Source organism: Urocitellus parryii, chromosome 1, assembly GCF_045843805.1.
Source record: "Urocitellus parryii isolate mUroPar1 chromosome 1, mUroPar1.hap1, whole genome shotgun sequence".
Classification (NCBI taxonomy): domain Eukaryota; kingdom Metazoa; phylum Chordata; class Mammalia; order Rodentia; family Sciuridae; genus Urocitellus; species Urocitellus parryii.
Window position 1 is genome coordinate 41141180 of NC_135531.1, and position 12065 is coordinate 41153244.

Here is a 12065-nt window from a genome sequence, read left to right on the forward strand (position 1 = left end):
ATTATAATTACACAAGTGATTATAGATTACTTAAACTGAGCTTTCTGATTCCTCCTTAATATTTAAATTTGTATACATTAAACAATTACAGTATTATACCCAATATAGTACATTCAGGACTATTCATTTTAATCAATTTGAAAAATTAAAACTTCTAGAGGTGAAAGATAAGAAAGGGGCTAAAGTTTGAAATAAATAAAAATGTTAATTACTTCTTTGAATTTTAAATAAAAATGTAGCCATTATGTAAATATAAAAAGTATAATACGTACTTGATTCATTTTGGCAGATGAAGTCAAAATATAAATGTATATATTGCACGACTATGTTGAAACTGTATATTTTTTAAAGAAGTTGTCTTAGTTCCTTTATATAAATGTTTGCTTTTTATAATTAAAATGTTTTGCCTTTTTCCTTTCCACCAAAACTATAAAAATGAATGTATACATTTTGTACATAAAGTTGCACAATTCATTTGATTTAATCAGAATGGTAATCAACAAACACTAACTAATGGCTTTTCTTATATCAAAGCATGAGGTCAGAACAGAAAACCACTTTTTTCATACCACATTATAAAATATCATTTATTAAAGTTGTTTTGAATATAAAGCTATTTTGTTTTGGTGTTTTACACATTATACATTTCACAGTATTTGTCTTATGGACTCACTTTGCCTCAGAACACATTAAAGGTTCAATTTAAAAAGACTAAGAATATTAGTAGCCACAGATGTCTGGTCTTATAAGAAAAAAACCCAGCCAAACTGCTGCAACATCCAAAAGCAGAGTCATAAGTATAATTAAAAGGAAAAAAAAAAAACTTTGGAGTAACCAGGACGGGTTAAGTATTTTTATTATAAAAGTTAAATATGCTGAAGCATTAAAACAAGATATGCATTAGTTTAACAGACTGCCATCATTGCATAAAATGGTGCACTAGTACAGAGTTTGGGTAGAACATCCATTTGTGCTGCCATTTATATCAGTGCACAGAAGTCTCCTATTCCTGTCAGGCATGCTGTCACATGCCTCCATGACCACCTCATGGTAATGAAACAGCTATGGACAATTTACTGCAGAACAACGACCAACACATGTGGCATCTCTCTCACATTAAATTCAATGTTAGAAAAAAGACAGCATTAGTAGTTTTTAACACAGCAAGTTAGCAAAGATCTGTATTAAAGCTATCATTTTGTCCTATGAAGTTCACTGGAAAATAATTTAATATTTACTCATTTTTAAGGGTAATTCCTTTTACTTATTCTATATTACCTGTTAAAAACTATAAACAGCATTAAAAAAAATTCTTCTCTCATCCTACCATAACTCTTTTAATTTTAAAGTAAAATACTAATGAAAGATTGGACATCATCTTACACAAAATAGGGCCTATTTTCACTGATGGACAACTCCCACCTTATATTAAAGAAAATGGCCACTAAACTGAACTTTTTCATGCAAAATAAAACTGAAGATTCAAAGTTGTTCTTACTATACCCTGACTCTATCACCCTCTGCTGGATGATACACCTAACTACAGCCAAAGTTCATCACTGCTGTAAAAGAGATCCTAATATTCTAGATGTTATGGTATGAAAGTAGGAAAAGGAGTGGAAAAGTCAAGTTCATCTACCCATTCAGTAATTTATCCAGATGTTTTTTCACATTTTTAAAATACGACAATTATACATGCTTCAGGTATGTTTAATTTGGGACAGAATATATAACACTGGTAATTCATTCACCAAATATTTGAGTGGCAGACATAGTACATCAAGTATCACTAAGTACCACAACAAAATAAAAATCAGAGTAGGGGACAGTTTTCCAGTTTCTAAAGAGGTAGCCAGAAAAACTCTCTGTGGGAGGTAACATTTGATCAGAGACTGAAATAAAGAGAGGAAGCTGACCATGGGGATGTCTGTAGGAAGAGTAATCTAGAAAGAACAAGTGAAGCTTCTCAAAGGTAGAAATATTCTACCAGCACCAGTCACCACAAAGCAGCAAGATTTGAGCAAGATGGGGGGTGAGGGGCAGGCTAGGGCCCCACTGCTCGGGACTTCAGGCCACGGTGAGAACTGTGAGGTCTGAGGATGTGGTTAACTATGAGAAGGCCCTTAGAGATCTACTTTAGGGAGGGAAGCATGGCAGCAGGACTGTCAGCAGGCCAAGCAAATCCACAATCACAAGAAGTAGATTGGAGGTCTGGACCATGGAAGGGGTAGTAAAGGAAAGGAAGAAACAACTAGGTTCAAAATATATCCACCTTCTAACTCTCAAATAGGTTTATTTTCAGGGATCCAAAATCAAGACCCAAGCTACTGCCTTCTTAATCGCCAATTCTCAAAAAATACTGGAAATATACTGGGATTCTAAACATCATATTCAAAAGACAAAAATATCCACAGAATACTTCACTCATTGAATATCAGCTGTTACTTTCAAATATGATGAAATCTTTCCCATTAAAAATACTTGGAGCATAAATATGAATTTCCCAATTCTTGAATGAATTCACCTACTAATCAGTCAAAGCTTCAAGGTGACCTTGAAAACCTTGCAGGCAATCCACTTAAAGGCTTATTTTTTGTTTGTTTGTTTTAGGTTACTCTTCTATTAGTTGTGTAGTCAAGTTGCAAAGGCTACATGTCAGAATGATACCAGCCCCTTAATATCTCAACTACCAATTAATTCAGCCACTCCTAAGGAAGTAAGGATTAATGAAGATTCTATTTAGGTTCAGTATAATGCATTATAAAACTTTAAAAATTTTTTAAAATTTTTAAAAATTTTAAAATTCAGATTCAGCATGCTCCAGGTGAAATATTTCACTTCTACATATATCTCATATTAACATTATACATTAAACATAATAAACATTATGTTAACAACATAGGTAAATCCTAGAAATATCTACAATGGCCCACTAACTTTAGAATGCTTTCAGATACAGTGCAACTGACTTCATCCAATACCTGAACCCTGATCTCCAGTGGGGTCAGGTGACAACTCTAGGAAAGGAGAGGAAGGCATTGAGCTGAAAGGGTAAGGCTGAGACCAGAAAGACTAACCTAACCAGTGAGGAATTGGTGGACATTTGTCTTTCTTACCAGTGTCCTTCTAGCATACTCTCTCCATACAGGCCAAGGAATAGGAGCTAAGTAACAGGAGATTCCTAAAGTGGATGTGGCTATCTTATAGTTCCCAGCCAGAGAGTACATGCAGAATCTTCCTTGTGATATTTCTTGGAAGACAAGGATGGATGTCTGGCACAGAACAGATATTCAATATGTATTTACTGAATAAATGAGGTCCTTAGGTAAGAATTGTTTTCAACAGATAGGTTTTTCTTTTTGTCACAGAAAGTAGGAAAACTTTTAACCTAATTGTCTGAAACTACAGTTTTTGTTCGTAACAGGCAAATGCTAATTTTATGATGATGCCCATTGCCCAAAGTAGGCCAATATTTTATTACTTTAAGAACTGCAATACCTCAATAAAGCTGGAAAATCTTTCATAAAAAATTGTATGGGGGGCTGAGGATGTGGCTCAAGTGGTAGCACATTCGCCTGGCATGCGCTGGGCACTGGGTTCGATCCTCAGCACCACATAAAAATAAAATAAAAGATGTTGTGTCCACTGAAAACTAAAAAATAAATATTAAAAAATTCTCTCTCTCTCTGAAAAAAAAATTGTATGGGATTTATACTCAAATCTATCAAAACACCATATGTAGGTGGACTAATCAAAAATTCGATCATTGTTTAGTATAAGAAGGAAAACTATTCTGAAAATGCTTTAACAAATAATCATATAATTTCTCTTACATTAATTTGTTTAAATAGCTATGGGTCAAATTTTAAAAATCAACTAACATATTAACACAAACATATTAACCTGGTAGTTAGGTTCAATAATTTTATATTGATTTGTATATTAACAAATATTAATAACTAATAAGACAGAATATTATGGTATAATTACAGATTCCAAAATACTAAAAGTCTTTGCAATGTAAAATATTTTAGGTATTATTTAATTTTTAAAAACAAAAAAGTACTATTTTTTTACTTTTGAAAATCATGGGTTTATTTAGGTTTATTTTTTTAAAATATGTATGTTCTGAAAATATTTAACATACAATATCAAAACTGACAATGACTTTCCAGTTCGACCAATATTTCCAAAATACACCCTGATATTAACACCATCAATGCAATGGCATGGAAGTAGTGAGGAGGGGGCCATACTTCAATGAGATTTGAGTTTCAATTGAAAATTAGTCATGAAGGGATATGATATATCTCCACAGACATCTCTCAATTATCACGGTTCTTCCCTATTGCTAGCCCCAAGTAATCCCTCATACTACATACCCACGTATTTTGCTTTCTTTTTTGTCATTTGTCCCACAGGTATAATCTGTGCTTCAGTAAACTTCAGTAAACTGTAGAGAAGAAAGATCAAAATGTGATCAACAATAGAACTTTACTAAGATTTAGTGCTCGAAAAAACATAAGTGATTAACTGTTGGTTGCCCAAAAGCATTCTTTGTTTCTTTTCCAAGATGATGATGATTCTTCATATAGTTCCTAAAAAACAGAACCAAAATAGGTACTCAAAATAGATCATTTTAATAAATAAAAATATATTTGAATAAATTAGACAAATGAATAACATATCTATTTCAACCTGCTCCACTTTTAATAATCCAATCAACATTTTTACATAAGGCACTGAGAACAGAAAAGTGAATACACGTGTTCCCTACACTTAAGGACTCCCAACCCTAATTGGGAGAATGAGAGCCCAGAAGCTCTATCAAGACAAAGTACAACTACAGGAGGAAATAAGTAATTAATTCCACTCAGGCCATGACAAGAGACATCAGTTTATGCAAGGGAAGATGGAAAGTTGTTAGTTTTAAACATTTTTTATTTCCAACACACCTACTACCTTACATTGCTAAGCAGTACACTTTTCCAAAGGGAAATGGGATATTCCATTAGTTGTGAAACCAGCTAATGCACTCAGGTGTAAAAGGCTCAGTACAGTATGAGCCTAACTGCCGGCTACTTTCTTACATCTCAGATGATCTCCAAGCCTAGAGGCTAGACTGAGACTAGATTTCAGATCCCTGTAGAAGGAAGGGAGCGAACACACTGCTTTCTTTTCCCACCCTTGTCAGAACCCTTATGGAGGAGATTCCAAAGTCAATTGACTTTAAGTTCATTCACTGTAGTTTTCAGCTCCAGGATCTCTCTCTTTTTTCAAAATTGTTTTCATTATTTCAATTTCTTTGTTGAATTTTCTGATCAATTTCTGAATTGCTATTCTGAATTCTTTTGGAACTGAGTTTCCTCAAAACAGCCATTTTTCTTGGTCTGAATGGCCTCTCAGCTCCATCTAATGAGGATTGGGCACTGGTATCCTGTTGGTTCCATTTGGTGAGCTTATCATTCCCTGTAAGCTCTTAACTCTCATGGACATAATCACTGAATACACTCAATTCCCCCAACCCTCTACAGAGAGAGAAAAGCAAATAGAAAACCCAGCTGGTTCTTAAAGCCTAAAAATGACAGTATGTCTCAACTCCTGCCCTTTGCCCTTACTTCCTGGGGCTACCCTCTCTTCTACTTTCTGTTGGCTCACTGTGAACTCCTTTATCCTTGGTAAAGAAAGCCATCCCTGCTGCCTAGGCTGGAAGCTCATTTTGAAATGCCTTTCCTACCTCTCCTTCTTCCAGGGCCTGCCTTAGGCTCTGTAAAAAGCCTATGACTGCCTTATTCATAGCAAAGCAACAATACATCTGGGCTTTACTAAGCTTCCTTTCATATATTCTATCCTCTAATCCCCAATTATTTCCTAAAATCTGAAACCTAATAATACATTTCAGATTTTATTCAGAAAATTAGGATATGAAACTCCTTAGGCCCTGGTTCAGAGTCCTACTTGCTCATCTTTCCTACTGACTGAGGCCAGAGGCTCCTGAAAGGACAGAAGATTCACCCTTTAAAGCCTTGGCCCTCTCCTCTCCTCTGCTCTTCTGATCCCCTGAGCTGCTCATTAATTCCTCAGCTTTGCCAATAGCCATACTGCTATGGGCAACTCTGTGGTTAGAAGTATAATTACACGTGTTTATAAGTACAGAACAATGCCACTGTTAATGCTCCAAAACCAGGGGAGAAATTAGAGGAGTTTAGAATGCTCTATTTAAAAAGAGAAATGCTTGTGCTTGACTTATTGACAAAAAATAAGCTATGATTTTCTATTTATGCTTTTAAATTCACTCACTACGCATTTCTCAGAGACAGCAATATCTAACCCTTTTATTTATTTCTTTCATATAAAGAAGCTTTAGAAAAAAGCTCTTTTGCCCTGAGGAATTTCTATTTTAGCCATTGCCTAAGTAGTCAGAGACCATGTACAACTCTGCAAAAGAAAGATCCTCTAATTGAAGGGGATTCTCCCAAGGGAATACTTCACCCATGAATCCCAGAGAACACTGCCGTCTACAAATTCTAACTGCTTCTGCTTGCTGGGCCTGCTTTGTGCCATGCATTCTTTGGGGCCTGTGTTTGTCAAGCTTAACAAACTTAGAAGGGAGATATTATATAAATGTGCTGTTTTACATATAAAGAAAACAAGATTCAATTATTAAGGAAAGTGCATAAGTACAAATTGTGTATGTTCTCCTATTCCCCATGCTTTATCAAAGAATTCCTAAGAAAAATAATGTCCACATGGCAAAATGAGGCAACTTCTTAACCTACCTTTTTCCATATGGGCACCCTGGCTTTTAAAGTGTCAATGGCATAGGTGACAGCTTCAAGGGAAGCAGCCCTGTGGGCTGAGGACACAGCAATAATTATGCTTGCTTCAGACACTGGAACCAAACTTGAAAAAGATGATGAAAAAAAATTACCATCACCTCCTAATATACATGTAGGAAAAAATCCAGTTATACATTAGAACATATGGTAGTTCTATTTCAAACATCCAATTTAATTAGAAAACAGTAATTCATTCCAGTTGCATTCAGCAGAGGGGATGCTGAGGCTGATCTTGTGGCCAATTTGTTAGCAACTATCCACAAATCCCCTTTGTTAGGGACTAAGAAAAAAAAAAGAGTCCTTTTGTTGACCCAATAAATATCTGACTCTAACAAAGCACACTGCCAGGTAACTCCTAAAGCTACAAAGTTGCAACATGATAAGAATAACATAGAATTTAAATAATAAATAGCAAACGATATTAAGGAATAGGACTGATCATGCTTGTTATTAATAAAAATACTGGTTATTAACAAAAGTATAATTAACAACAAAATAACAACTAACATGACAGATATAGGCTTAACTGCTGATTGTTTTTAAAGTTTTGCACTCTAATCTTTTTAGTTTTACAAAAAGGCAAATTACTTCAATGATTCAGACCTATAACAGATTCTTATATAAACAGAGTACAGACCATAAGACAATTCTCAAAGACCTCAAGGACTTTAACATAGGCCCTTAGCCCCAGGGTCTGAAAATCTTGGCACATTTGCACTTTGTTACAGCAAAAGAGACAGTAAGGGCTCTCCAAAATTACAACCCAACAAGTAGCCTTTAAGGTACTGGGAACTATCTTCATTGTCCTCCAGAAAAATATTCAAACCTTCCTCTTACGGTAACATAGGATTCCTAAGATTACAGAAACAGCATTCATTCATACAAATATGGAAAACAATCATGCTCAACTTCAAGACTGGTAAAGAAAATCATACCCAAGTCTATGGAACACTGCTATGTGCTTGACTGGCCATTTTTGCCTAATGTCACTACAAATTTTTCTGATTTCATTTTCTGCCATTGGTAGATATGCTTCATATTCTAAGCTAATGACTTTTTTTCCTTCAAAGTTATTTCTTGTAGTCCCTAAAAAAAAAAAAAAAGAAGAAGAAACAATTAGGCTATCCCCCGACAACAGAAATAACACACTAACAGAATTTAAAAGGATTATGGTTGAGTTAAAAGGATTATATTTAAATTGTAAATAAACAGCATAAATTTTTGTCTGAAAATTGCTTTGAAATTTCCTAAGAACAAAACTTGATTAGGAAAATCACAGATAATTATCCCAAAAATGTTAAGGAAATAAGAGAACACTGATTAAGCAAGCTTACTGAAAACATTTGCATGACAAAACAGGCTATATTACTTTTCTGAGTAATAGCATTTGACATTTAAAAAGAAAAATATTTTTGTTTTTAGAATTATAATCAAGTATATGTTTTACTCAACATTTGGAAAATATACAACTTTCTCTCCTAGCAATGACTTCCATCATACCCTTTTAATGCCTGGTAATTTGATATAGGTTAATCTGAAGGTTACTAAAATAAACAAAATGAACACTAAAACAATTTCTACCCACTTTCATGGGTAATCGTGGTTTATCGCTCAAAGTCCTCTGACTATTAATGCTGAAGAGGGACAACCCTAACTGATTTCTACTGCCACATGCAGACAATAGACACTGTTAAAATACAACTTACCTACAAACAGGGATATTGCCCCACAGAGAGGAGATGTCACTAACTGGGAGACATCATCCACAGAAAGTTTCTCAGCAGTAAATTTTATTATGTCTTTAGATGTCTCTTCAACTTTGTCCATATCTTTTCTGGAAATAAGATATTAATGAACTTTAGTACAAATACTAGAAGCAAACCCCTCAACTTATGAACTGTTTATATTTTCTCTACATCAGATGTGTTAGGAGACATGATTGATCTGGGTGATAAAAACAAGCAAATGTAAAATTTTAGTATAACTGCTATATTCATAAATAGCCCTAATGAATCAGGCATGTGTAAAAAGTAATTCAATATTAGCATGGTCACTGTAATGTAACACAGCTCTTCTGTCAATTTATTGCAACTCTGCAATTACTACCTGTATCTCCCATCATGGTATAGTTGAAATATTACCACCTTTGCCTTCATTCAATTCACCTCTAATCACTATGTAACCAAGCACCACACCCAGACTGCCTTTTCCTTTATCCAAAAAGAAGACTGGGAAAGCAAGAATGACAGTGACTTCCACAGGAACTAAGTTGCTTTCACACCGAGGTATGACCCCAGTCAAGTAATAGAAGAAATAGAGAATAAACTGTACACCTTTTAACCAGGTGTTGTACAAAGGCTTTTGCATGTATTTTGCATTTAATTCATCAAACAGTATTACATACTCACTAAGTGTCAGAGACTGTGACATTAATTACAGACCCAGGGGTTGGGGGATCACAGGCCCAGCTGGGTGTGCTAGCGCATGCCTGTAATCCCAGTAACTCAGGAGGCTCAGGCAGGAGGATCACAAGTTCAAAGCCAGCCTCAGCAACTGGCAAGATGTTAAGCAACTCAATGAGACCCCGTCTCTAACCCGTCTTTAAATAAAATACAAAATAGGGCTGGAGATGTGGCTCAGTACTTGAATGCCCCTGAGTTTAATCCCCAGTACCCCCCAACACACACCAAAAAAAATCATAGGCTTCTGTCATCAGGGTGTTGTATTCCAAGGAAAGAACAAAGCAATAAAGAAGAATCATAAATGGGGATAACTTACGGAAATAAACAGGTTCTGAGACAAAGTGTGAGGGCTATTAGAGAAAAGGGATCCCAAAGGTCTCCCTCAAGAGGGAAGATTTCAAAAAGAGACCTAAAAGACAAGAGGGCAGCCATGTGATGAAATGGGATAGATCCCCAAATAAAGAGACGGGACTAGCAAATGTGAAGGTTCTGGAACAAGAAAGAGTTTGACACATTCAGAACCTCCAGGAGACCTAAGCACAGTGAGCAAAGAAGAGAGGAAGACCTGAGGCCGGACAGGAAGGTAAGACCTTGCAGACCCTAAGAAGTATGATTACAAATCCTGGAGATTTCACCTTAATTGAAAAATGAAAGGAGGCTTAGAGAAATTATGGACTCTTCAAGGTGCTGAAATTCTAACAAAGAACTCTTAGTAAATCTAATTTATATTACCTTATCTCCTTCTAACTTCTGAAAAGTGCAATTACTTATATATGCCACTAGTTTCCAGGGCATTTCAAATGCTGTACGTGCCACAGAAGCTTCTTACACCTGTTCTTCTTGCTTTTAAACAGGTAGCCAAAATGGGGTATCTGTGCTCCAAATCATAGTACACTCTCAAAATTTTTTACTGTACAAGACTACTAAAACCTAACTAGCAGATTCTAAAATTTCATAACATAAATCCTGACAAAAGTATCCACATAATATGCAATGCTGTTGAGTAATCTTTCTAATCTGTCCAAAGAACAGATACAGTCATTACACACACACACACACACACACACACACACACACACACACACACCTTTCATGGCAGTCTATTGTCTTCTGAATAAATTCCAAGCTCTGAAAACCAGCATTTTAGAATCTTCTGAAATCACAATGGTGATAAGGTAATTACAGTGTGCATATAAAACTGAGATGCATATCTAACAAAGAATTTCCAGATGATAGGTATGAGAAAGGTCCCTAAATATAGCCATGCTGGGCAATCCACTGTACAGACTAATTCTGCAATTTTTTTGTGGCACTGCCCTCTGAGAAAGTTGGGAAAAGTGGACAAAAAATTAAATAGGGAGTTCTTGGCTTGCTCCTTTCTCTAATGGAATCAAGGTTTGCCATTGAGTATGATGTTTACTATTGATTTTGGATAAAATCCCTATCAAAGTTACATCTTTTTTTTCTTTCCAAAGAGTTTTTAATCAGGAATGATTGATTTCTACCTCATTTATTATTCAGTTGGCAATAAAGTAAGCTTCATTCTGTCTCTTTATACGTAAGAAAAGCATGATATCTCACACTATATTGAAGAATGTTCTTACACTTCAACCTACTTCAATATGGATTAAGTTATTTGGAAAGACTAACATCTAGCAGATGTCATGGATACACCTATAACACAGCTATAACAATAGAACTACTCCTTTATACTTCCACAATGGTAAGTTTTCTTTTCAGGCACAGTGATCTTTTGATCTTCTAGCTGTGTAATTTTTCTACATTTCTCTGCACCCCACAAAAGCTATTATCTAGTATTATTAAGTACATTTGTTAAAAAAAAAAAAAGTACAGAGTTCAATAATATGAATTCCAATTTGGCTCTGCAACTTATTAGATATGTGACCAAAGGCAAATTTTTTGTAACTTCTCTAAATTTCAGTTTTTCCACCAGTAAAATATGTATATCAATACTTCAGTCTAGCACTGTGCCCAACACATAAAATATGTTAAATGAATATAATGATCACATGTAAACTGCTTAAAATAAAGCTGATGCAAGGATGGTAGAGAGGTATTTAAAATTGTATCAAGAAAGAGCAACAGTATCAATAAAGAATTGGTACAAGCCAGGCATGATGGTGCATGCCAGTAATCCCAGCAACTTGGAAGTCTAAGGCAGGAGGATCACAAGTTCAAAGCCAGCCTCAGCAACTTAGCAAGTCCCGAAGCAATTTAGGGTAACCCTGTCTCAAATTAAAAAAAATAAAAAGGGCTGAAGACTTGGCTCAGTGGTTGAGTGTCCTTGGGTTCAATCCCCAATACAGGGGAAAAAAAAATAATGAACTGGTGCAATTACAAAGAATATACTGTAACAACAAACCACATACAAGTTATCATCTGTTTGACCCTTCCCCAGAAGACTGATTAAGAAAAACAAATCTCACGTACCTAGATAGTTCAAAAGCACTACCCTCCACTAATGGGGGGGATAATGGCAATTTCGTCTCCTGGGTGAAGGAGGAGGAGCTGGTCTCCCAGCTCTACATATTCTTGACGAACTGCAAATATCACTTGATTTCTAACATCAGCCAATCTGGAGGAGAAAAAGTCTGGTGAGAAGTATCAAGGTGTGATAGGCATCAAATCTCTTCAGCTGTATTATTAAAGACATTGCATAAATATCACTATATGAAACATCACCTGCAAAGTTACTAATTAAGTCATACTCTTTGGAGAAAGGATCTAACCACTGAAGAACACA

At 35.3% G+C, this 12065-nt stretch overlaps 1 protein-coding gene across 1 annotated transcript; it reads right to left on the bottom strand.

Moving 5' to 3' along the window:
- Window positions 1-257: 257 nt before the first annotated feature.
- Mocs2 (molybdenum cofactor synthesis 2) lies at window positions 258-11850 on the bottom strand. Its single transcript, XM_026385940.2, is given in 5 exon segments — window positions 258-4598; window positions 6780-6903; window positions 7775-7925; window positions 8546-8673; window positions 11753-11850. Coding segments are annotated over 5 exon segments (570 nt in total). The 3' UTR covers window positions 258-4529.
- Window positions 11851-12065: the final 215 nt, after the last annotated feature.